General features: G+C 36.3%; 1 protein-coding gene across 2 annotated transcripts in view; it reads right to left on the minus strand.

Annotated features, from left to right (window-relative positions):
- Nucleotides 1-5,462: 5,462 nt before the first annotated feature.
- LOC113498623 overlaps nucleotides 5,463-23,635 on the minus strand; it is a 57,846-nt gene continuing 39,673 nt past the window's right edge. Inside the window, exons 4-20 of one of the 2 annotated variants that reach the window (XM_026878704.1) lie at nucleotides 23,192-23,348; nucleotides 22,476-22,671; nucleotides 21,979-22,055; nucleotides 21,116-21,314; nucleotides 20,496-20,631; nucleotides 19,921-20,038; nucleotides 19,289-19,481; nucleotides 18,749-18,908; nucleotides 15,727-16,225; nucleotides 14,932-15,088; nucleotides 14,576-14,621; nucleotides 13,856-13,969; nucleotides 13,435-13,562; nucleotides 11,351-11,750; nucleotides 9,977-10,130; nucleotides 7,268-7,472; nucleotides 5,463-6,100 (exon numbers count right to left, since the gene is read on the minus strand). In XM_026878704.1, coding sequence (XP_026734505.1) covers nucleotides 6,020-6,100; nucleotides 7,268-7,472; nucleotides 9,977-10,130; nucleotides 11,351-11,750; nucleotides 13,435-13,562; nucleotides 13,856-13,969; nucleotides 14,576-14,621; nucleotides 14,932-15,088; nucleotides 15,727-16,225; nucleotides 18,749-18,908; nucleotides 19,289-19,481; nucleotides 19,921-20,038; nucleotides 20,496-20,631; nucleotides 21,116-21,314; nucleotides 21,979-22,055; nucleotides 22,476-22,671; nucleotides 23,192-23,348 — 3,020 coding nt within the window. In that variant the 3' untranslated portion in view covers nucleotides 5,463-6,019. Of the gene's footprint in view, nucleotides 6,101-7,267; nucleotides 7,473-9,976; nucleotides 10,131-11,350; nucleotides 11,751-13,434; nucleotides 13,563-13,855; nucleotides 13,970-14,575; nucleotides 14,622-14,931; nucleotides 15,089-15,726; nucleotides 16,226-18,748; nucleotides 18,909-19,288; nucleotides 19,482-19,920; nucleotides 20,039-20,495; nucleotides 20,632-21,115; nucleotides 21,315-21,978; nucleotides 22,056-22,475; nucleotides 22,672-23,191; nucleotides 23,352-23,635 lie in introns of both variants that reach the window. The other variant, XM_026878703.1, reaches the window with a different exon arrangement.

The raw sequence follows: 23,635 nt of genomic DNA on the forward strand, positions 1-23,635 counted from the left end.
AGATTTTTACTTGTATCCCAGTCATCATCCCTCAAATTGCCAATCCTTCACCGCTTCACAAGTGCTGTGAAATAAGAAACGGGGCAGCAAAATACCACAAAACAAGGTCTTTCCATTTTTAAAGAGGTTACAAAATATGATATATTGCAACGTGTGAACTTACACCAAGAGTCCTTGGCATCGTAGCTCTGGAACTGCTGAATCAATTTCTATGCGGTTTTTAGGGTGCCCAGCAGTTTTTTCAGCCTGAAAAAATCCGATCAAGTGCCAATTGGACTCTCAGACTCTTTTTCCGTGCAAAATGGCTAAAAAAAAAAACTTCCAAGAATATGGAATTCATCTACCCAATATATGACCATTCCAACGGTTGCTTAACCTTGTCATTATTTTATGTAAAAAATTCAATCTGTAGTTGTAATTTTCATAAGGTGATACGTACAGACAGTGCCGGCGCGGCGGCGTAAGGGCCACTGACACCCCGGGCGAAAATATTGTGGCGCCCACTTGAGGGAAGTAATATCAAGTGTTAGTTTTTTGCTGATCCCAAGTAAAATTATATTAAGAATTTCATCTTTCCTTTAGCGTTACGTTTGGCGGTGGAAGTATTCCACCTCTAGGGTAGAGCACAGTTCTGAGGGTTTGCGCCAGGAGAGGCAAGAGACTCCAACTTCAGACCTTGGCGCCCCCCAGAATTTGTCGCCCAAGGCCACCGCCCCATCACGCCCCCCCCCCCTCTTACGCCGGCACTGCGTACAGACAGCGATGCCGTAGTAATACTTTTCCGTTTTAAACCTTTGCTTACAGAACCCTAAAAATAATTTTCATTGTATTTCTCTTGATCTATTCAAAGATTATCTTCTTTGACAATTATTCGTAAACATAGTCTATTGCTAGCATAATTAGGTATATAGTGCAGTTTTTTTAATTATGATTGCAGTGTATTAAACTTAATAACGCTGTTTGGTTAATGGTCCAAACAATTTAACCGTGCACGATGGCTTTAGAGTTCGGTAATCAAATAGTATAATCACTTTCTTTATAGTTATTATAAATTGCGTTTCCAAAAGAGATGTGCGATGGAAATGTGTAGTGCGAGCTATGCGAGGATGTCCGCTGAGCCGTTTCCACCAGAGCTGTGCTGGTCCATACGAGGTAAGTTCAAGTTTTCTTATTACTTTCAAACGGTTCGAACGATTTTTATCAAACACTAGCTGTTGCCCGCGACTTCGTCCCCGTGGGTAGAAGATAAAAGTTATGATTTATACCTGCCCTGTCTTTCACATTTTCCATTGTATCTTCGCTCCTATTAGTCGCAGCGTGATGGTTTATAGCCTAAAGCCTTCCTCGATGAAAGGTCTATTCAACACAAAAATATTTTTTCAATTTGGACCTGTAGTTCCTGAGATTAGTGCGTTCAAACAAACAATCAAACAAACTCTTCAGCTTTATATATTAATCAAACATGTCTAAGAACGCTCGCACATAATTCACCTTTAAGTGACAAATTCACCATGATGATCGATGTTCTAATTGTCTGTGTAATATGTTGTAGTGAATAAGTCGTTAGAGGACCTTTACAATAAAACACAAATAAAATTGAAACAGCTCAATTTTTTCGGGAGCTATGATGTATGATGACATCCCTCTTTTTGCGTCTGGGGTCGAAATTTTTTGGAGATTTGCTTCGGCCTTAGTAAAAAGGGTAAATTCATAGAATAAAACTTCTTTTTAAACATCTACAATTTAATATTGTATCTTATGGATTACAAATTTGTGGATTCTTATATTTACGCTAACTTAGCACTAAGACCTAGGTTAGGTCTAGCACTGCCTAGATAAGAGTTATATAGTAACATATAAATACTACACATTATCTAGATAAAATGACAAATTTATATTTAGTATACGCCACATTATCTTATAGAAAATAACATTTTGTTTAAAAACATTTTGAACAAAAATTTTGAGTTTTTATTTTGTATGTCGACCATTTTTTTTTGTATTTGTGACAAAGAGTTGTGTTTTCGGAGATTTTCAATTAAGTGCAGTAGCGTATACTATATATGTTATTTTTTTAAGTGGATTACTCGATATTACAATTTATCCCACTACTTACAAAGATCTATTCTAAAATAATAATAAAAAAACATGCGATTTCCAAGAAAAATAATAATACGCATTTTATTATTACAATAGTAAAATTATTTAAGATAATTATATTATTATTATTTCTAAGTGCTAATATAAAGGTTTTGTCCTTTTTTAACAAATGAAAGACGACAAAATATACAAATAATAAATTCTAATTGTGATAAAAAATAGTTTTCACTTATAATATAAAAAAGACAAGTTTTTTAATATAACACTTTGCCATTTAATACCAAATTTTCAGATTATTTTTTGATGAAAAAATGTCTAAAAACTACCAATACTTAGGCCAAAAGAATGCCTGTGAAGAATAAAACCGAAAAACATTGAAAATAAATAATTTGTGATGTTTTAATTAGTAATATGGCAAGAAAAAAATCTAGACTTAAATTTAATTAACTAATTAAGCTAATTTTAGATACATAGCTTATTTCTTCACTTAGTATCATCTTATTATTATTGTGGGAGAGAGATGGAGCTATATGCTGTATAGCACTGTCCCGCTTTTGCACAGACAATTTCACAATTTTGCACGGAGCGACTAAAGAATGTTTAATGTTGTTTTCGAATAATAATATGAGAAAATAACATTTATTTAATAATAATAAATGTAAAACTAAGATATAATTATACTGTTTTTTTTTAAAATCCTATAATTTAAGATGGTTTTAGGATACAATCTTAATTTAAATTAAATTCTATAATAATATACGTATAAATTAAATTCAGATTATAATTTAATCATTTTTATACATAAATCTTTTTATAATAACTCTAATATCGAATATCTGAAGAGAGCAATAAATAAAAAATTAAAATATTGTTAAAATAAGTAGCCAATACAAACACTGGATTAGGTTTTTAAAGCTATTCATGCCACTGAGATTTCATTTAATGCATAATACAGTATGTATAGTTAATTAGTTAAATAAAAAATATATTATACTACAGAGATTTATTAACAAACATTTTTGAGATCCTATGTCAATTTTGAATGGCAAAAACATACCCACGGAATTTTATAGTCGGTTAAACATGCAGAAATAAATAAACATTTGCAAATTATACATAAGTTGCTAAAACATTATTGTTAAAAGATTGTCTAATTTAATGTCTGTCTAGAAGAATAATATCCTTGAGACATCAGATAACATGCCAGCACGCAGTGAGCTAGCATGGTGATCAATGCTGAAACCATCCCTATATGGAAAGAGGCCTATGCCCAGCAGTGGGACGTGTATAGGCTGTATATATCCGCAAAATATACAAAAAAAATCAAGAAAAAAATATTTTTAAATTAATTAGATGACGTAATTTAAGGGATTGTCTTAAAGTAATTAAGTACTGGCTTGGAATGTTTAAATTTACTAAAACTACGTACGATTCGAATAATATCATATTTTGGATACTAATTATAAATATAAGAGTGTTTTTTTTGGAAAATCTTGATATAATCCAATCAGAATGTATCATTTCCTAGAAACTAGGCAGTGGAATGTATAAATGAAATATTTTACTTTTAATGTAAAAAAAAAAAACTCATTCTGAGTGTAAAACAAACATTGAAACAAATTGTAGTGAACTACTCAATAGATATTCATAAATGGAAATAATAATTCATCTCTTACACAGCGCCATCTAGTTTCAAACTAAGCAAAACTTATATTATGAGTACTAGACAACTGATAAACATACTTGGATATTTCATAAATAATATGGGTAAATTACATTCAGACACAGAACAAATGATCTTGCTCATCTCACAAACATTTGTCTTGAATGGGGATCGAACGCACGACCTCCGGTATAGCAGTCGGGGCCACCAACCACTAGACCGATAGGGCTGTCAAAAGATATACAGAGAGAGGGTGATAAAAATACAATTACAATAAATGTAGAAATCAATATTGTAAAAGCTAGACCAGAAATTTAAACAAAAACTCATTATATCTGGAAGGCTGATGATAAACAAAAATATATTTTGGTTGAATCTTTCGTAAGGACGATTAAACATGCAATGGTTTACTGACTTGTATTTATCGGGGTCGCACGACTTGTTTCGGACCCAACCGGAGTCCTTAATCATGAGTCGAAAGTTATTGCATATGATCAGCCTTCCAAAAAGTCTGACTTCAATTGAAAACTGTTTCCTGGGTCTATGCTCTTAAAAAATATAAATTGACATGATATTTATGGCTCATTCATGATTCAACATTATTAATAATATCATTACATGAGTATTTTACTTAACTAAATAAATTCAAACAAAACTTGCAACTATAAAAACAAATGATAATCTAAATCTAAAAATAAAGCTGCAAAAATACTAAAAATAATATTAAAATATATTTTTTTATTACAAAAAAGTTCTATTATGTACTAAAAATAATAATAATAGCTACCACCAGATACTCAAAAATTGTATAAAAAATATTATTAAATAAAAACGAACCAATTCCTTTACTCGATTCGACTCGAAAATTGTAACTTATTTACTTTTAAATTCCATTCGGCATATTACATAATAACTAAATAATAATAATTAATTTAGCTGTCGAAATATATTTTTTCAGACTTTACAAAATAAGGCGACATTTTTAAACAGTGCCATCATAGCTTGTATGACTATAGAATGTTGCCTAAAAGCATTGAAAATCAATAGGGATGATGACAATTTCTTTTTGCAGTGTCCGTCTTGTAGTTTTTTGTATAATAATGGATACGTATTTTTTAATTTGTCCCGCAAACATAAATTGACCAAATTACTGTGAATGAAACTTACGCCTGACGTCACGATTGAGTATAAATTTTACTCTATCGTTACATCACAAGCCCCCCCCTCCGAAACTTTAAAGCAGTTATCTTTGTCAATTCTAGTTTTTCTGAAAAAGGAAAAAATACGTGTCTCATACTTTTCAATTATCTAACTGCGGGACTAATGAGATTTCTTCTTTTTATACCCAGTCATCATCCCTATTGAATTAATTTTTCAAGTTTAAATTTAAAATAATTTTATACTTTGCCAGTATTTGTTAAATAATCATTGTGAACAATATAATAAATTATAAGTGTATCATAATTTCGATACACAATTTATTGTTTTTTTTTTTGCCATTTTGGCAAATACATGAAATTATATTTTTATTTGAGATAATGAAAAGGACGGATATTTAGATAATTGCACTTATGGAATGTATATTATTACAATAAGTTTTTACTTTTTATTTAATAGTACTAAAATACTTAAAAATACATACTAATAATATATTACTATTATTTTTTCTGTAAACATTATTATTTTGGACTTTCCTTTGATGAATCTTCAATTATTTATTTTTTATGAGTTTTATTTCTTATTGATACATGTTTAATATTTCAATACTAGCTTGAACATAGGTTAAGTCACGCTTGCTGCGGTTGATTTGTAGATAGGTGACCATTAATTAACCGATGTTAGGCCGTTGCTTTCGACTGCAATACATTTATAGATGGATTCGGCGAGAATAAAACGTAAGAACTTATAATGTCCACAATAAAGAGTTTTCTTCTTTTATCGTGGGTAGTTTAAAAAGAGGAAAAAATAAATGTTGCCAATATAATGGCCAAAGTACTAGGAATGATGATGATTTTCAGTCATCATCCCAATTGTACCAACCAAAAGAAATAAACATGGATGCGTTCTCAATTAATAACAATAATATAAGTGTGGTTAGACTTTGTGAGAAACTGAAAATAGGGCTATAAGTTAGTCGTAGCTATTTCATCACATTAACAACTGTCAAATATAGTTCATAGTCAATTATTAAAGTTATTTAAACATGTATCAGCAAGTTGTACATATAATATATGAATGTATATAGTATTTATGTATTTAGTTGTGACAATCTCTGTATATCCGTATGTTGTATTCTAAGAATGGTTGTTTGTGCTCCTGCATCGGATAACAAAGGTCCTGGAAAGGAAATTAATTAGTTTATTATGAAGTAATTAAATGTTCAAATATTGTGTTTATTTACATATCCCGCACCAAGGATTTCAATAATTGCGTCGCTTGGGTTTCACACACATTCAATTCACATGCACAAAGACACCCAGACTCAGAACAGGCATTCGTGGATCACGCAAATGCTTGTCAATTCAATTCAATTCAATTTATTTATTTGTGAACATAGGTTACAATAGATGTTACAGAAAAAATACATTTTGATCTCCATGTCCTACCACTTGATGGTGTACAAATAGTTAATTTGATCATAAATATAAATTCAATTAATATCATAAAATTAAAGTAGTTATAACATAGATATTGTTATCAGATAATTAAATAAGTTTACATTACATTACATTATACCATTGCAGTCAGTCAAAACATAATACATAGTTATAATACAGTCATTTAAAAGAATTAATTAAATACATACATTATTATCAATTTATATTTTTATCATTTAGGAATTCTTGAATAGAGTAATATGCCTTATCTATCAGAAATATAAACAACCTTTTTTTAAAAATATTAATATTATCTGCTGATTTGACACATTTTGGGATTTTATTGTATAATTTTGGAGCCATTGCAAATGTGCTTTTCTGAAACAGAGCGGTTTTGTTTGGAACCAAATGTAATTTATCGGCTCTGCGTAGGCTGCTTACTTGCGCAAACTTAGACAGATTGCGTCTAACAAAAAGGCCAATTTCGTAGATGTACATGGAGGGTAGGGTTAATATTTTTAGGTTTTTAAAATGTGGTTTACAACTGTCCGTTCTTTGTAGATTACAGATAGCTCGGATACACCGTTTTTGTGCGATAAATGCAGTTTCTTGTCGTACACGGGGATCGAACCGACGATAATCCGCGCGCCATGGGGGTTTTACAAACATTAAAGTCATATGCACAAAGACACTCTAGACTCAAGACAACAAACAAACCAACGCGGGGATCGAACCTGCGACATGTCGCGCTCTGTGAGTTTTGCTTGGTGTCTTCAACCATTCAGCTATCTGTGCACTTAAAACCCAAAAGTTTTTTTTCAAATAGGCCATTTTCTAGACACTTATAAAACGCTACAATATTCCGTTTAGACTAGATGCATTTGGGACTGTGCAGTTAAAGACTGACCTTATTCGGGAACATCATCTTGAGAGGCAGGAAGCTGGCGCGGACCCTCAGGTACCTATCGACGTTGCACTCCAGCGCCATCTTGATGGTGTAGGTGTCATCTGTGAGGGCCGGCTTCGGCAGGTCCTTGCTCGACTGACAGGACTTGGACGAGTCGTAGTTACATTGGAGGTCGCAGAGGCGGAACTCTTTCAGTTTTAATGATCTGTGGGTTGGTTTGAAGGGTTGTTTTGTAAGTTTTTGTTGTTTTTGAAAATGTTTTTTGGACATATTTTGTTTGTAACTTGAAAAACGTAATTGCCTTTTCTGAAAAACATCTTTTGCTCTCCCGTACCATGCCAATTTTATGAAAATGAGACCTATTTTTGATGGCTGATTCATGCTAAGTTTTTCCGACTTTTTGGTTCAGAGTATTTCTAAAAGGGTTACCGCGCAAAAGAAGAAACATGGGTGGTTTTTATTGAGGAGAACTTGAAACCCCGTTTTCATCCCAAATTGGGAGGATTCATTTAAATTGAAACAAAAAATATATAACAGAATTTAAATAAATAACTACTGTTCTAAACTTGATTAAGCTTTATCAAAAGACGGCTATTTCACGTAAAATAAAGAATGAATAAAAAAATCGAAAAATCCAGTTCAAAGTCTTGAGGTAACTAACATAAAAAAAAACAAACACACAAAATCAAAATCAAAATCAAAAGTCATTTATTCAAATTAGGCTACTAAGTAGCACTTTTTGAAGGTCAAATTACATTGACAGCACCCAGTTTTGCCCACCCGTCACCGCTTCCTAAGTGCTTTTGCTGTGAGAGAAGAAACGGCGCAACAAACTCCCCAGCAGCACGCTGTCTTTCCATTTACAATATAATTATTAAAAAATATATCAAAATAAGTGTGTAGGTGCCGTGCCAAATAAACAAAAATTTGAGGTCATGGTACCTAAGCCACTATGAACTTAAACTGTCAACTATTCGGCCAAGGTCAGCAGACCGACCAGCCACCGCAAGCAGCACCCGTTCACGAGTATGACGCAAGGGTCAGCCATCACCTCCCTCGCCATATTTGAGGGAAGGAGGTGACCCGACCCAAGACGCCACCGCAGGCAGTGACGACTAAGGGAGCATGACGTATCTGCTGCCGGCTAATAAAATAAAACTCAAAGAAAGAAATACCCCAAACGTTGATTTACCTGGCACAGCCCCGAACACGGAGGCGGCATAAATTGCTACGTCATTCAATCTTATAATTAATAAAATTATACATGTCAAAATTTCTAATAAAGAACATATACGTTTATGCGTATAATCATACTAAAAATAAAACAAAATAGGTAACACAATGTTACATACATAAAGTATGCCTATCAAATAACATAATAATCGTAATAACACGTCATACATTAATCCACACTAAAACCGTCCTGTGTTAATCACGGCGACCAACTATTTTTATCATTCAAGTAATCATTTATTGTATAGTAAGCCTTCTTGCATAGTTTATCTTTAACCGTTGATTTAAACGAGTTGAATGGCAATTCCAATAAACTAGGAGGTAGTTTATTGTAGAGGCGAACACTAAGCCCTACAAATGAGTTGTGTACCCTATGTAAACGGTGCGATGTACCAATTAGCTTATGTTTGTTCCGTGTATTTATACTATGTATATCACTCTTTTTATGGTATAAGTGAAGATTTTGTCGTATCCATAGTATATTATCTAAAATAAATTGGGATGCTACAGTTAAAATGCCTATCTCTTTAAACCGCTCCCTAAGAGAAACTCTAGAGCCTAGCTGATAAATGGATCTGACAGCTCGCTTTTGTAAGACGAATATCGCTTCGATATCAGCCGCCTTACCCCACAGAAGTATGCTATAGGACATAACGCTGTGGAAGTAGCTGAAATAAACAAGACGAGCTGTGACCACGTCAGTAATCTGCCTAACTTTTCTAACTGCGTAAGCGGCAGAGCTGAGTTTATTCGCTAGGTATGCAATATGCGCCGACCACTTTAGTTTTGCATCAACCGTAACACCGAGAAAAACCGTTGATTCTACAGTTTCTAGCACTTCATTATTTATAACAATATTCGGCCCAAGATTCTTAACATTAGGCGTCGCGAATTTAATACATTTGGTTTTCTTGGCATTTAATACTAAATTGTTAATTGAAAACCAATGTGTGACGCGAGTGAGTGTATTATTTATTTCATTAAAATCATTTCTATTTCTGTTGACTTTAAATATTAAAGAAGTGTCGTCTGCAAACAGCACAACGTCACACATGCCTTTTAAAAAGAATGGTAAGTCATTAATATAAACTAGAAACAAAAATGGGCCGAGTATTGAACCCTGGGGTACCCCTAGTTTCACAGGTAGTCCGGTGGACTTGCTACCATTGACATCTACACATTGGACCCTATCACTCAAATAGGAATTAATTAAATCCAGTGATTTATTTTTGACACCGTAATGTTTGAGTTTGCATAACAGTGTGTCATGCCGGACGCAATCGAACGCCTTTGAGAGGTCACAGAAAACGCCAATAGCATTCTGAGAGCTTTCCCAAGCGTCGTAGATGTGTTTCAGTAAAGCTACACCCGCGTCGGTAGTTGAACGTCCCTTTGTAAAACCGTATTGCTCGCTATGTACGAATTAAAAACCTCCTTTTTCATAAATTGCGTTTTAAATATTAAGTTATTTCTCACCTGAAAGTCAAATCCACATGTTTATGACTGAGGCAGAGCGACAGCGGCACTGTATAAGTGAAGTTGTGGACGGCGTTAGCACAAACGTACTCGCTGAATAACGACGAGTTTATTATCGACTTGCTAGATATGCCCACTCGTACTGTGTCGCATTCTGTAAGGTAAATAGCTAGTAGTTAGGTGCAATATGTACAACATATACAGGGTGTCCCAAAACTCAACGATAATCTGAGACCGGATGAAAGGCCAAGTGATAACAGATCAGGGAAAAATATAAAAAAAAAACCATATCACTCAGTTCAGCGATAAGAGACATTTAAAAAGTTGAAATTCGACATCCCTCGTCGCATTTTTAAGTCCTGTGATCACCAATATGACAATTTCGCTGTGAGTATTTTAATTCCGGGATCTTCATTAACGATTCTATTATTCGAAACTATAAATTAATGCAATGAAAAAAAATTGTTTTTTTTTTTTTTTTCAAAACATAGAAACAGATTTTTTTTCCCCGATCTGTTATCACTTGGCCTTTCATCCGGTCTCAGATTATCGTTGAGTTTTGGGACACCCTGTATAGAATTTTAGAGAAGAGTATTTATTAGAGCGACTTATACAGGGTGTCCCAAAACTCAACGATAATCTTAGATCGGATGAAAGGCCAAGTGATAACAGATCAGGGGAAAAAATAAAAAAAAATCCATATCACTCAGTTCTGCGATACGAGACAATTTTTTTTCATTGCATTAATTTATAGTTGCGATTAATTGCATAGTTAATGAAGATCCCGAAATTAAAAAAAACAGCGAAATTGTTACATCGACGTGGGATGTCGAATTTCAACTTTTTAAATGTCTCTTATCGCTGAGTGATATGGAATTTTTTTTACTGATCTGTCATCACTTGGCCTTTCATACGGTCTTAGATTATCGATGAGTTTTGGGACACCCTGTATAGACATTTTTCTTAATCAATTTGTTTGAACCAGGGATAGTGAGGAATTTGTGGTCTTACTAACAGTTGCTTAACCTCGATTTTAATCAATTCTTCACGCGAAGTAATCAAATACCTAATTGCATAATGATCAAATTAAAATTTCTTGATAACAGAGATTTTTGAATCTTGTGTGACGTCACTTACTAGTACACCTTAACTAGCAAGTTATGTTATTAACCCCCTCTACCGTATATTTCATAATCTTAAGTGCTTAGATCTTTATCACATAATGAGGTGATAAAACGAAAAAAAAAAATACGTATTCAACATTTTTTGGACCTTTTGACAGACTACTAAGATTTATTCAAGTCAAATACCCTATAATATCATTAAATCTAAAATATAATATCATTAACAAGTACATAATTAATAATTACTCACCATAAGGCCCAATACTTTCAGGCGACTCATTCAGAATCATCTCCTCAGAACTGCTTTTCAGTTCTTCCCTTGTCTCCCTCTTGCCTCGGACCTCTCTTTTCATCCTGCTTCCATTCTCCGTCGCATTCTTCGCGTACAAATGATTGGACTCAGCTGCTATAATATCTTGGTTCTGTTTGTAAGAGTCGTTGCTTCGTAATCTATCATCAGAGTCTGTCTGTCTATCTTTTTGTGTGTCTGTGTTATTTTTATCTGGTAATGGCGGTATGTTTGGTTGTTTGTCTCTGGCTAGAGGCTCTAGAGGTTTCGTGAAGGTCTCGTTGTTGTCTTTGTCCGGTTTCGGTCTTTCTATCGGTTCTTGGTTGTCGTAGGTCTGAGGGGGGTCTAGGCCGCAGGGGGACTGAAAATGGGAAATAATTTTGGATTATTTATAATGGAAATGGTTACAGAAGTCCTTATAGTATTATCTCCTAAGTAGCAACTATTTATCGAATAAGACGGGTGTTGTGAAAGACAGAGGCAGCGGAATGCCGCGTAGAGCGCTGTCTTGCCTCCACAAGCTTTTTTAAAGTAATGGTTTAAAAATATATATTTTAATATCAGCCTATATACATCCCACAGCTGGGCACTCGTATAGAGAAGGTTTTGATTATTGATCACCACGCTAGCTAACTACGGGTTGGAGATCTTAGATTTAAATATTTTTAATCTAGGTTTCCTAACGATGTTTTCTATCACTGTTTTGTCTTGGAAACATTTAAAAGTCACATTGGTACTTTGTCTGCATTGGGATCGAACCAGCACCTCGTGCTCACAAATCCGAATAGAACCGCAAGGCCATCGGTTAAAAATTACTTAACAAATTACTTTATTGTATTTTTATTCCTTATCGTTGTACAACATGATTGAATTGTATTGATTAAAGATGCAGTGATATAGAATCATTTAACAATATATAGTTGTGTACCTATATAATATCTTACCAAAAGTGATCTGATCCATTCCATTATCCTTATGATATCCTTCCGAAGCAGCGTGCAAACATTTCAATAGTTTAACACTTAGACTGTTATATTTCCTAAACACCATTTGTTAAAACAATTTTGGGTATTTGTTTATTAAAAACTCTTAAAGCTATCCTTACAGAAACAAAATTCGAGTATATGGTATGCTCTTTTTGATAAAAACTCAGTTTTTTTAATAAAACGCAACTAAAAACAACAAAACGATGTTCAAAGATTGATAACACGTAAATGCAATGTATCAAATTTTAAGAAAGAATTTTTTTTAGATAGATTAGTTAATTAATTTCAAAAAAATTGATGTTATTACATCAACATTTTGTGCAAATTTTCATTTTGTGCAAAAATGTGGGTTACGAGTTGTCAACCTATGACTATCGAAAAATGATTACCGAATCAAATATTTAATAAGTGATTGTATAAAAATACAGACCATGATTTTTTGCCATTTTTACAAATGGAGTATAAAACTGTATATTATCATGTCTTTAGTGTTTTTTTTTCGTCATGATTATGCCTCTCCATCGGGATCGCCCGACTGGTTTCAGACCCAACCGGAGTCCTTAAACATGGGTTGACGTCAGAATTTATTATCTAATATATAAAATTCCCGTGTCACGATGTTAGTTACCGTACTCCTCCGAAACGGCTTAACAGATTTTTACCAAATTTTATATGCGTTTTCAATAGGTCTGAGGATCGACTAACATCTATTTTTCATACCCCTAAGTGTTAAGGGTTGCTCACACTAAAAAAATATATTTTATTTTTCGGACGAAATTTTTTGTTTTTATTTTTTTATAATGTGGCATTAAAAAGTACATACAACTAGAAATAATTCTTAAGGCAAAACAAGTTGGCTGGGACAGCTACTAACAATATAAAATGAAACTGCTAGACTTAATAAAGTCTAAGAATTTATGCGGATGAGAAAAAGATGTTGTGTAGTAGACTCGCCCGCCGTCGCGTCAGTTCATGATTAAGGACTCCGGGTTTGTCCGAAACTAGTCGGGAAATCCCGATTAATACTAGTAAGTAAACCGTTATTGAGTAACAACTGACCTGGCACTCTGGATCCAGCTCGTTGTTGGTGTTGACGGCGAAGGAGCATCCGCCGCCGATGACGTCAACGATACGAGTCACAGATATCGGCCTCTCGGTCTGCAGGGACTGTAGAGTCGTTACTGAGTCTGCGAGGGAAAAGAAAAACAATTATAAAAATTATATTTAAAAAAAAAACAACATCTCCCGCATTAAGTAATTTAATCCTTATGTCACCCAGACTCAGATCAAGCATTGGTGGATCACACAAATGCTTGTCCTACGCGGGGATCGAACCCGCGATACTTCGCGCAGAGTGGGTTTGGTGCGGTGACCTCAACCACTCGGCTAAAAATACATCCACACATAAAACCTTTCCCATTTATAATATTAGAAGGATACAAAAATCTTGTTAAATAAATAATTGTTTTAAAAGACTTACTGATAAGATTGCTGCCGTAGTTCTTGGTGGGATGTGGTGACGTGGGGTTGGTGTGTGGCGACTCAGTCGGCGCCGTGGTTATGTACTCTTGGGTCGTTTTGTGCGGGCCTTTCTCTGTAACAACATATATACACGTGAGATTTCTTTTGTCATCCCACTGCTGGGTATAGGCCTCCCCCCTCTTCGTGTGTAACTCCCTACGGTCCTGTACCAGGCTCGTCCAGAAGACATACAGTCGACCCATCTTGCTACCGGATTAATTTTAATTAGAAAAAGATCTAAGACGGAACGACTATACATAATGCTAAATTTATATTTACACATTGTAAATACAAATATAATATAATAAATCCTGGGACAACTCACACACGGTTATCTGATCCCAAGCTAAGCAGAGCTTGTGTTATGCTAACCAAACAACTGATAAACTTACTTATATACTTCTAAATACATACATATTATGGATAAATTACACTCAGACACCAGAACAAATGATCATGCTCAACACACAACATTTGTCCTGGGCGGGAATCGAACCCACGACCTCCGGTATAGCAGTCAGGGTCACTAACTATTAGACCAACAGACCCGTCAAATGACAAAAATAAAGAGGGCCATGCCCAGCAGTGGGTTATTAAGGTGACATTGATGATGATCATAATGACAATATGTATACTATAACAGATTTGATGAAATATAAGTTTTCATGATTTAACAAACCTTTAGGTGTTTTCTTTGAAGCTGTGTGTTGAGATGATTTTAAGTTCTGAAATAATTAAATAAATAAATATAAATAAACGCGGAGAACATCACATACATTATTTTGAACCCAAAGTAAGTTGCTAAAGCACTTGTGTTACGTAATTCAGCTACAACGAAGGTACCACAAACACCCAGACCCGAGACAATGTAGAAATGTGAATTTTTACATTGACCCGACCGGGGTTCGTGCTCATCACACAAACATTTGTCCTGGGTGGGAATCGAACCCATGAACTCCAGTATAGCAGTCAGGGTCACTAACCACTAGACCAACAGGCCAGTCTAGGTCAAAAGGATTAATAAAACCATGTTACCTGTATTTGATTCAAGTCGGGTGGAGTCCTATGTGTGTAGGGTTCATTGTTAAGTTTGCCGTACAGAGGAGAGGTCATCTTGTCGTGTTGCCGGATCTCCTTCATCGATATCAACTCCTGGTGCTCTCGGAAGTATAGGGCTGACATGACTACGAGGCTAGGAAAAAGATGGGTGGTCAGAATGGTTGATACTAATACTTATTTTATTTGTGGCTAAGTGAATCGGTCAGGTTAAGAAATACTTGACGCGGTTGGTCCGTAAATGACCATCTTTGCCATAACGAGTTCCTCCGTGTTTCGGAAGGCACGTTAAATTGTGGGTCCACGCTGTTATTCCTACATCTTGTAAATCTTTGGTGAAGGGCGATACAGGGAGCTGTCTATGTAAATGATATTTTGACATTAAAAAAAGGCTACTTTGTACATTAAATAAATGCATATTTTTTGGTTTGTTTTGCAGCATATTTTTTTGTTGTAGCGCAAAATATGGTATTACATGTATTTCATTTTCTTTTTGTGACTGAAACGTAATTGTCAAGCTATAGTGAGCGGCAACTTACGAGTGACGTCACGATTGTGTATTAATTTTACTTAATCGTTACGTCACAAGCAAGAGAGCTTGTCCTAAACTTTAAAGCAATTTTCTTTTAGAAAAAGGCAAAAATACGTGTTATATTTTTTAATAATCTAACTGAGGGTCCAAATAGATTTTTACTTTTTATTCCTAGACATCATCCTTATTATATACATCCTACTTAATTTCGTTTCTTACAGAAATAAAATAAGAACACTTACCAAACAGCCATAATAAATATTAAAATCGTAATCACGATTTGCAAAAACTTATTCGATATCAATTCGCTGCTGGTATCCCCGTAGTCTTTCCTACAGCAGAATCCCAATTTAGAGTTGCCATATGTAAAATTATCGTCACTCTTCAGCCATAGACAAGTGTCTTTTTTCTTTGTCAAAGTGCTGTCAAAACTGTCATCGGGATATTTCTGAATATTCGAATCTGTATAAGTTGGATTTTCGACATTTTCCGATTTCTCCAATTTACTTGAATGATACCTCACACAAGTTTTATTATAGTTATAATATTTGCCGTATTTTGAGTAGTTCCCGTGACAGTTTTTGCACTGCTTTCGCGTGTATTTCGGGGAGTTGTGGCTTAGTTTATGGCAGCACTCGTGCTTTCGAATGTTGCGCGCTATATCCCTTATCTGGTCTATGGAAATGTTGCCATCGCTGTACAGAGATTTTGATGAGTTTGACATTGCTGAGTAGCGGGAATCTAGAACAAAAAGGGAAAAATATAAAATAGTGATTGCAAAATTTATAAAACAAATTACTTTCAATAGAGTTGGAGGTAAAACTTACGAGGGGAACTTAAAATACACAATAGTATAAGTTTTTCTTAATAAAAACCTGTTTCTAAATTACTGAATTTGTGGCAGGCCATACACCGACACAAAAACGCGGATGACGTAGCACGGCGGTTCAGGTTTAGTCAGTAAGAGTCTGACACTACACATTTCCTCTCCCGAGGGAGTGGGATAAAATAAAGGCCCCAAGGACGATCAAATTGTCTTGACTATACTATGATCATCATAAAATGATGTAACGGTTTACTCACGCGTATTTATCGGGGTAAACCGACTAGTTTCGGACCCAACCGGAGTCCTTAATCATGAGCTGATGCTACTAAGACGGCTATCCCGATAAAAACGCGTGAGTAAACAGTTACATCATTTAATAACCCTAATACTGTGCTTTAAGAATCACTGCTGCAATTCCATGGTGTACAATACAGAATATTCTAATCTATACTAATATTTAAAGCTGAAGAGTTTGTTTGTTTGAAAGCAATTTCCTTTTCTGTTCCCTTTAAAAATATAACACTTTATCTATCCAAACTAATATTATAAATGCGAAAGTAACTCTGTCTGTCTGTCTGTCTGTCTTTCTGTCTGTCTGTCTGTCTTTTCTTCACGCCTAAACTACTGAAACGATTTGTGTGAAATTTGGTACAGACATAGTTTGAAACTTGAGAAAGGACATAGGATAGTTTTTATTACAAAAAATAAAAATAAAAAATAAAATTTATTACGGACATACTATATAATAGTGCCATCTATTGGTCAAATGTCGAGCTGTTCCTGTGCTCCGTAGATAGATGACGTTAATCGCGCAATGGTGTCATTACACGTGTTCGGTTCATGTTATTGTTTTAATTCATCGGAAAATCCATCAGAAAAATGTAAATAAACAGTAAAAAGGTGTAAAAAAAATAATATTAATATAATAAAAGTTTTACTACAAAGAAAATGCTCTAACGGAGTATAGATAATTCTATTAGTACTACGCGCAATGGTGTCGATCGTTACACGAGTTCGGTTCATGTTGTTTTAATTCATCGGAAAAAAGTAAATAAATAGTAAAAAGGTATGAAAAAAATTATAAAATAACATATAAAAAATATAATACTACTTTTAGTACAAAGAAAATGCCCGAACGGAGTATAGATAAATAATCCGAGTTGTCACTATGGTCGATAGATGGCGTTGGGATCGAAATAGATCGCGCTATGGTTTCGTTACACGCATTTGGTTGGGTATCGGCCGAGCGCTTCGGTACCGTCGTGGTAAAATTGTATTGTCGGTTGTATGGTCGTTTATGCGGATTGGTCCTGTTTCGTAAATTCTAAATTGGTTCCGTTGTTTGATGTAGGTTTGATCTCTTTCTTTTAAATTGTTATAAGTTCGTTTTTTTTTATTCTTTAGTTTTAAGTTAGTTTTCAACTTAAGTTCGGAAAGATTTTAATATTTCTTTAGTTTAAGTTCGTTTTTAAACTATTTTTTTCAATGACTAGAAAACGCAAGACCAATTTAGCACGTAGTTCCAGCGGAGCTCGAGCTAAAAGAGTTGCAAGAAGTCAAGAGTCTGAAGAACAGACTCAAGCCCGTTTGACTTTAGACGCCGAGCGTCACGCTGCTCAAAGAGCTGCTGAGACTGAAGAGGTGAGGCAGGAGCGACGGCTCTTAGACGCTGAGCGTCACGCTACTCAGAGAGCTGCTGAAACCGAAGAGATGGCTCGGGAGCGCCGGCTCTTAGACACCGAACGTCACGCTGCTCGAAGAGCTGCTGAGACTGAGGAGGTGAGGCAGGAGCGACGGAGACTGATATGCCTTAATATACATATAAAAATACGGTCAAATTGAGAACCTCCTCCTTTTTTTGCAGTGGGTTAAAAACTTTCTGCTCAAAGTAAATTTACGGACGAAGTCGCGGGCAAAACTACCCATGCTAAAAATGCGATAATAACTCTGTCTATCTGTCTTTCCGTCACGCCTAAACTACTGAACCGATTTGGATGAAATTTGGTTCAGACATAGTTTGGAACTCGAGAAAGGACATAGGATAGTTTTTATCCCAAAAATCCTGCGGGAGCGGGAACTTCTCAAAAATCCCGCGAGATCGGGAACTATGTGAGTAAAACCAAAAATCTGCCGGAAGTCACTGTTCCACGCGAACGAAGTCGCGGGCAAAAGCTAGTACTTCTATAAGTCAAAAGAGTTTGTTTGATTAACCGCGCTAAACGCTCAGAAACAACTTATTCAAATTGAAAAATTATTTTTGTGTTGAATAGACTATTCTTTGAGAAACGTTTTAGGCTGTATATCATCACGCTGCGACTAATAGGAGCGAAGATACAATGGAAAATGTGGAAAAAGCAGGGCAGATATAAATCAAACTTATATCTTCTAACCACGCGGACGAAGTCACGGGCAACAGCTAGTCTTATCTATATCCTCACCGTTACTAGCGCTGGACCTGGAACTATCTCGCCGCTGTAACACATTGATCTTGCACAGTTTGTTGTTGAACCTCTCGAGCTGGTCGATCCTGGACTCCAGCTTCCCGGTCACCTTGCACAGCTCCTTGACGGCGCCGAGGTTCTCCATGAAGATGCGGTCCTGGGTAGAGGAATGTATGGTTAATAATTATTAATTATATTCGAATTGGAAGAAAAGGGGGAGGGGGTGTTGCCCAGCATTGGGTACTAAAACAGGCTACATACATATAAAAAAGACGTGTGGCACTCGGAGACTGACGGTAAAGCTATTGCATACTGTTTTTATCAGCTTAGGCAATTATAATTATATATTTATTTTATTTATGCAGTATTAGTTTTCCAACACAATCAATGCCACCTAAAGGCGGGTTGCTGAACTAAAGCGTAATATTTCAGAAAGTCATTAAAAGTTCTGGTATTTCTCGATAGATGGAATCTAAGTTATGTCTTTCGTTACGGAATTTCTACGGAAAAAAAATTACACCGAGGTCCGTAACTCACCTTATTGACAACTAAGAACTTGTTAATCGTGTCTCCGTTGGGCAGTGTGACGTCACCAGCCTCCTTGACCGCCTCGGGTATGACGCGGCGGACCTCCTGCGCGATGACGCCGGTGTCCAGCTGTGGGGTTGGGCGCGAGGGGTCGTAGCCCAGCAGCCCAGAGTGTTCCGCGAATGATGGGTGGTAGTTGAATCTGGGGTAATGGCAGACATTTATGTGAGTTAGAAAGGAAAAGGAACAGAAACGACGAAAGTTGACCTTTTGTATTTTTTACAATTTAGAGTAGACCTTATTCAGTTGTCAATCTCTTTTCTTTGATAAAACTAGCTATTTCTTCTCATGTCTCGTTTGCTATGGAGGGAAGTGGAACATTTTTTTCTTACTTCCTCCTTTTCACTATTTCTGATTAATTTCGTTGCGGGTTCCAGGGCAGATAATTGTTCCCCCTTGGACACACCGAACTTAAGTGTTTCTGTGGTTTTCGTTGGTTTCATTGTAGATCCTGGCTTACAGTGGTTGCAATGACAGGCATGTGTGACTGGCCAGTCCCATTAAAAAAATACCTTATACAAAATCTAGTACACTTCAACAGTTCCATCAATAATCGTATAGATGTCACTACTGATACTCACTTGACAACTCTGATACTTTGCACATTCTTCAGCTGCTGCGCGGAGTCTAACTCTTCAATGTTATGTTTGGCGCGAGAGTCCGACGGATGGAGGATGTGGCCCATCACTTTTAGATTACCTGGAATTATACCTAGATGTTAGACTAGGAATTTGGACCTTATTTTGTGGGATAAAGAGTCTATAATCATGTGGCTGGATTATTATAATATTAATGTTGTAAATTCTTGAATACAGACATTTCAAGCTTTGTCAACTCCTTACTGTTTAAAGTCAATTCGTTAGTAAAATATAATAATCATAGTATTTTGATCTTAAATAAATGAGTTTGAATTATACTTAGTAAATAATAAAGATTATAATCCTATGGCTATGGTTATGTTTGAGGTAAAATTCAAAATAATAATAATTTAATCCCGAATGAATCGCTGAACCTTACGAGTAACCAAAGGCCTATTTATAATATCATCATTGGAAGCATCTTTTTCATGCCTTCATCTCGGCCAAGTTTCTTCCTGTGGGAAGTCTTTTGCCCAACACTGGGCAAGTTTAACCCGACATGTACATAATTCTCTTACCATTAACGACACAGGACTCGTCCGGCCTGTCCGTATTGATCCCGACGCGGCCGCTGAAGTGGACGCTATTCTCGGACACGCCTCGCTGCCACCAACTCTCTGAGCAGTCCGATTCGAACTGACCAGGGTTCGATGCCTGGGTGGTGAATGATAAAAATGTATAAAATATAAATCCGTATCATAGGGTTGGTGTTAAGACCAACTAACAAACATTTCTCTGCCATTGCCAGTAACTTTAATAATTTTCTTACGTGCTACACAGTATATACAAAATAATGTTCCAGTGATGTGACAGACGTTGTAATCACACAATTATAAAGCTCTAATACGCATTCGTGGACCTACAAATGCTTGTCCTATGCGAAGATCGAAACTACGACCTATAGGTACGACGGCTATGCCTGCAGTCAGCTGAACCCGGCAAAAAAGTCACACACTGATTCAGAACAAATTTACTACAATAACTAATTTAAACATTATACACTTTTTTATTACTAATGTTTAGTTTTATATTGCCTGTTTTAGATGCCATCTAGGAAGTTTGAAAGAAAAAGTGCCTTTGTTCAGGCCCTTTTTCTTCCAGACTTCCATCCATTGCGATTTCTGACCACAGTACTCACCCTAACTATAATCCTATCGCTCGCACTGGCAGCTATGATAAAGTCCGTGTGCCCGACGTGAGCCCTGAGCGCCACGACCAGCTGGAAGTGCCTCTGGTCGGGGTTGGGACGGCCCTTCTTCCTCATGTTGTTGTTCGTGGTCTCGGCGAAGTGAAGCCTGCCGACCGTGACCTTGGCACCTTCGCGACGGAGTTCCACTCTGGATGATGTTCAAGGTTAGAATGGTGATAATGTTGTCGGTTAAGTAAGGATTTTTTTGTTTGTAGATGGGTGACCATCTTTGTCATAAGGAGTTCCTCCGTGTTTCGGAAGGCACGTTAAATTGTGGGTCCCGGCTGTTATTCTTACATCTTTGACAGTCGTTACAGGTAGTCAGAAGCTTGAAAAGTCTGACAACCAGTCTAACCAAGGGGTATCGTGTCGCCCAGGTAACTGGGTTGAGGAGGTCAGATAGGCAGTCGCTCCTTGTAAAACACTGGTACTCAGCTGAAACCGGTTAGACTGGTAGCCGACCCTAACATAGTTGGGAAAAGGCTAGGCCAATGATGCCAATGATGTAGAGAAATTTTGAAAACTTCACACAACGATTTGGGTCAATTGTTTCATAAGAAATGAAGAGTAAAAATATCAAAATACTTTCAATCCGTGAGACCAAATTCTTCCTCCTTAAAAAATAACTTCCGTGGACTATAAATTACAACTTAGTTAACGGGAGCATGCCGTGCCAGCAGGGCACATTACACAAAGGGCAAAGGATAGGCCTAGTCAGTAACATTCTGACACTCCCTTACGCTCAACCCAAAGTGAGAGAAGACTTTTGATGTTTCCCCATTAGAATAAAAGGTATAAATATAATAACTCACGGTACAGGATGAAAGGGTTTCTTTGTTCTGTCCGATTGGCTTTGTTCAATTCTCACTTCTTGACTTGGATCTTCAGCCTGCAGAGAAAAAATACTTCTTCAATTATTTAAAATCACGAACTGAGACATTATAGCCTGATAAAGATCTAATTTAAGTAAACGATTTTTTATTTGATTGGATTAACCAAGCTGAATTCTCAATAGAACCCTTTATCATTTAAAGGCAGATATGTTGCTAACGTATTTATGAAGTATTCCTCCCTCCCCCGAGGGAGCAGGTATCCATGAGGATTCCCCAGCCATAAAAAACAAAGCCCCAAAGACGATCAAATTGTCTTGTCTACTATGGTCTGGTACATGTTTACTATGGACAAATGTATGCGAAAATCTAATCTGAGATCATTTAACCGGTCAGTGCATTATTAACTTTTTCTTCAGCCATTGTCCATCGTCTTTGATGCCTGCCACAAAAGAAAGGAATACCGTTGACTTTCTTACCTTGACCCCATAGAAGTGCAAGCAGAAGTTATTAATCTTCTTGAACCCCTCCCCAGTCTTGACGTAGTGAGGATCGCCCTGCATCTGAATCTGACAGGTCACTTGGAAGTGGTTCTTCTTCTGGCAGACGAAGGCTTCGTCTATTTGGGAGAAGTTGAAGCCTTTGTCGGCGCCGACGACGTAGGACGGGGGTTGGCTGGTGAAGAAGAATTGTTGTTGCGTTAGGTAAGTTGGATGCGACAAATCCAGCGTTTCGGAAACTTCTGTAGCCTTTTGTAAGAGAGCCTTCACTTAAAGTGACTAAAAATTTACGGTGAATGTAAATGAGGACTCTCTTGAAGCTACTTCTGATTACTTTTGATGCGGTTTCCAAAACAGTAAATCGTTTCCCTGAGACACACCGTGCTTAAGTGCTGGATAGTTTTAGTTGGTTATAATTTTTGGTCCTGGTTTGCAGGAGTTGCAATTATGGGCATGTGTAATGGATGGATAATGGATTGTTGTCCAATTACTGCCAGTGAGGTTTTTCCCTTTTTTAAACGTCAATAAATAAACTACAATCACATGATCCTAGATGACAACAGAAACATACAACTGAATTCAAATAAAAAAACAGTATCGTTCATCCTGTCCGAAGTCATGAGGTAATAAACAAAATATCGTGAAATTGATAACCACCTTCTTTTGGTTGAAAATAACACCAAACCAGTACTCACAGCGGCTTCAAATTGCAGTCATAGAGCGAGTGCCACACGTTCTGCTGGAAGGGTCCGAACCGGATGCACTGGAGGGGCGCGTCGTCACCGGCCTCCGAGCCGTCCACGGAAGGGGGCGCGGGGCGAGGCGCGTGAGGCAAGCTCTCGGGGGATAGCGCTGCTGTTGGGTGCACATAATTATATTATTCCTCAAGACGGCAGAATTTAATAGAAAGACATCTCTCTCTATTGAATCCTGCCGTCCTTTTGTAGGGCATATAGAGATTGAGACGCATTTTATAGTGAGACGTAATTAGGGTATTGTGCTTAGGGGTCATTTTTGATTCTCGAAGAAAGAATTGAAGAGTATGGTCAGAAGGATACATGCATATGAGTGTAATAGTACTTTTCATAAATTTTTATGTATGTCTACTATAAAATCTTAAAAGCATGCATAAGATATAA

The sequence above is a fragment of the Trichoplusia ni genome, chromosome 11 (assembly GCF_003590095.1).
Source record: "Trichoplusia ni isolate ovarian cell line Hi5 chromosome 11, tn1, whole genome shotgun sequence".
Taxonomy (NCBI): domain Eukaryota; kingdom Metazoa; phylum Arthropoda; class Insecta; order Lepidoptera; family Noctuidae; genus Trichoplusia; species Trichoplusia ni.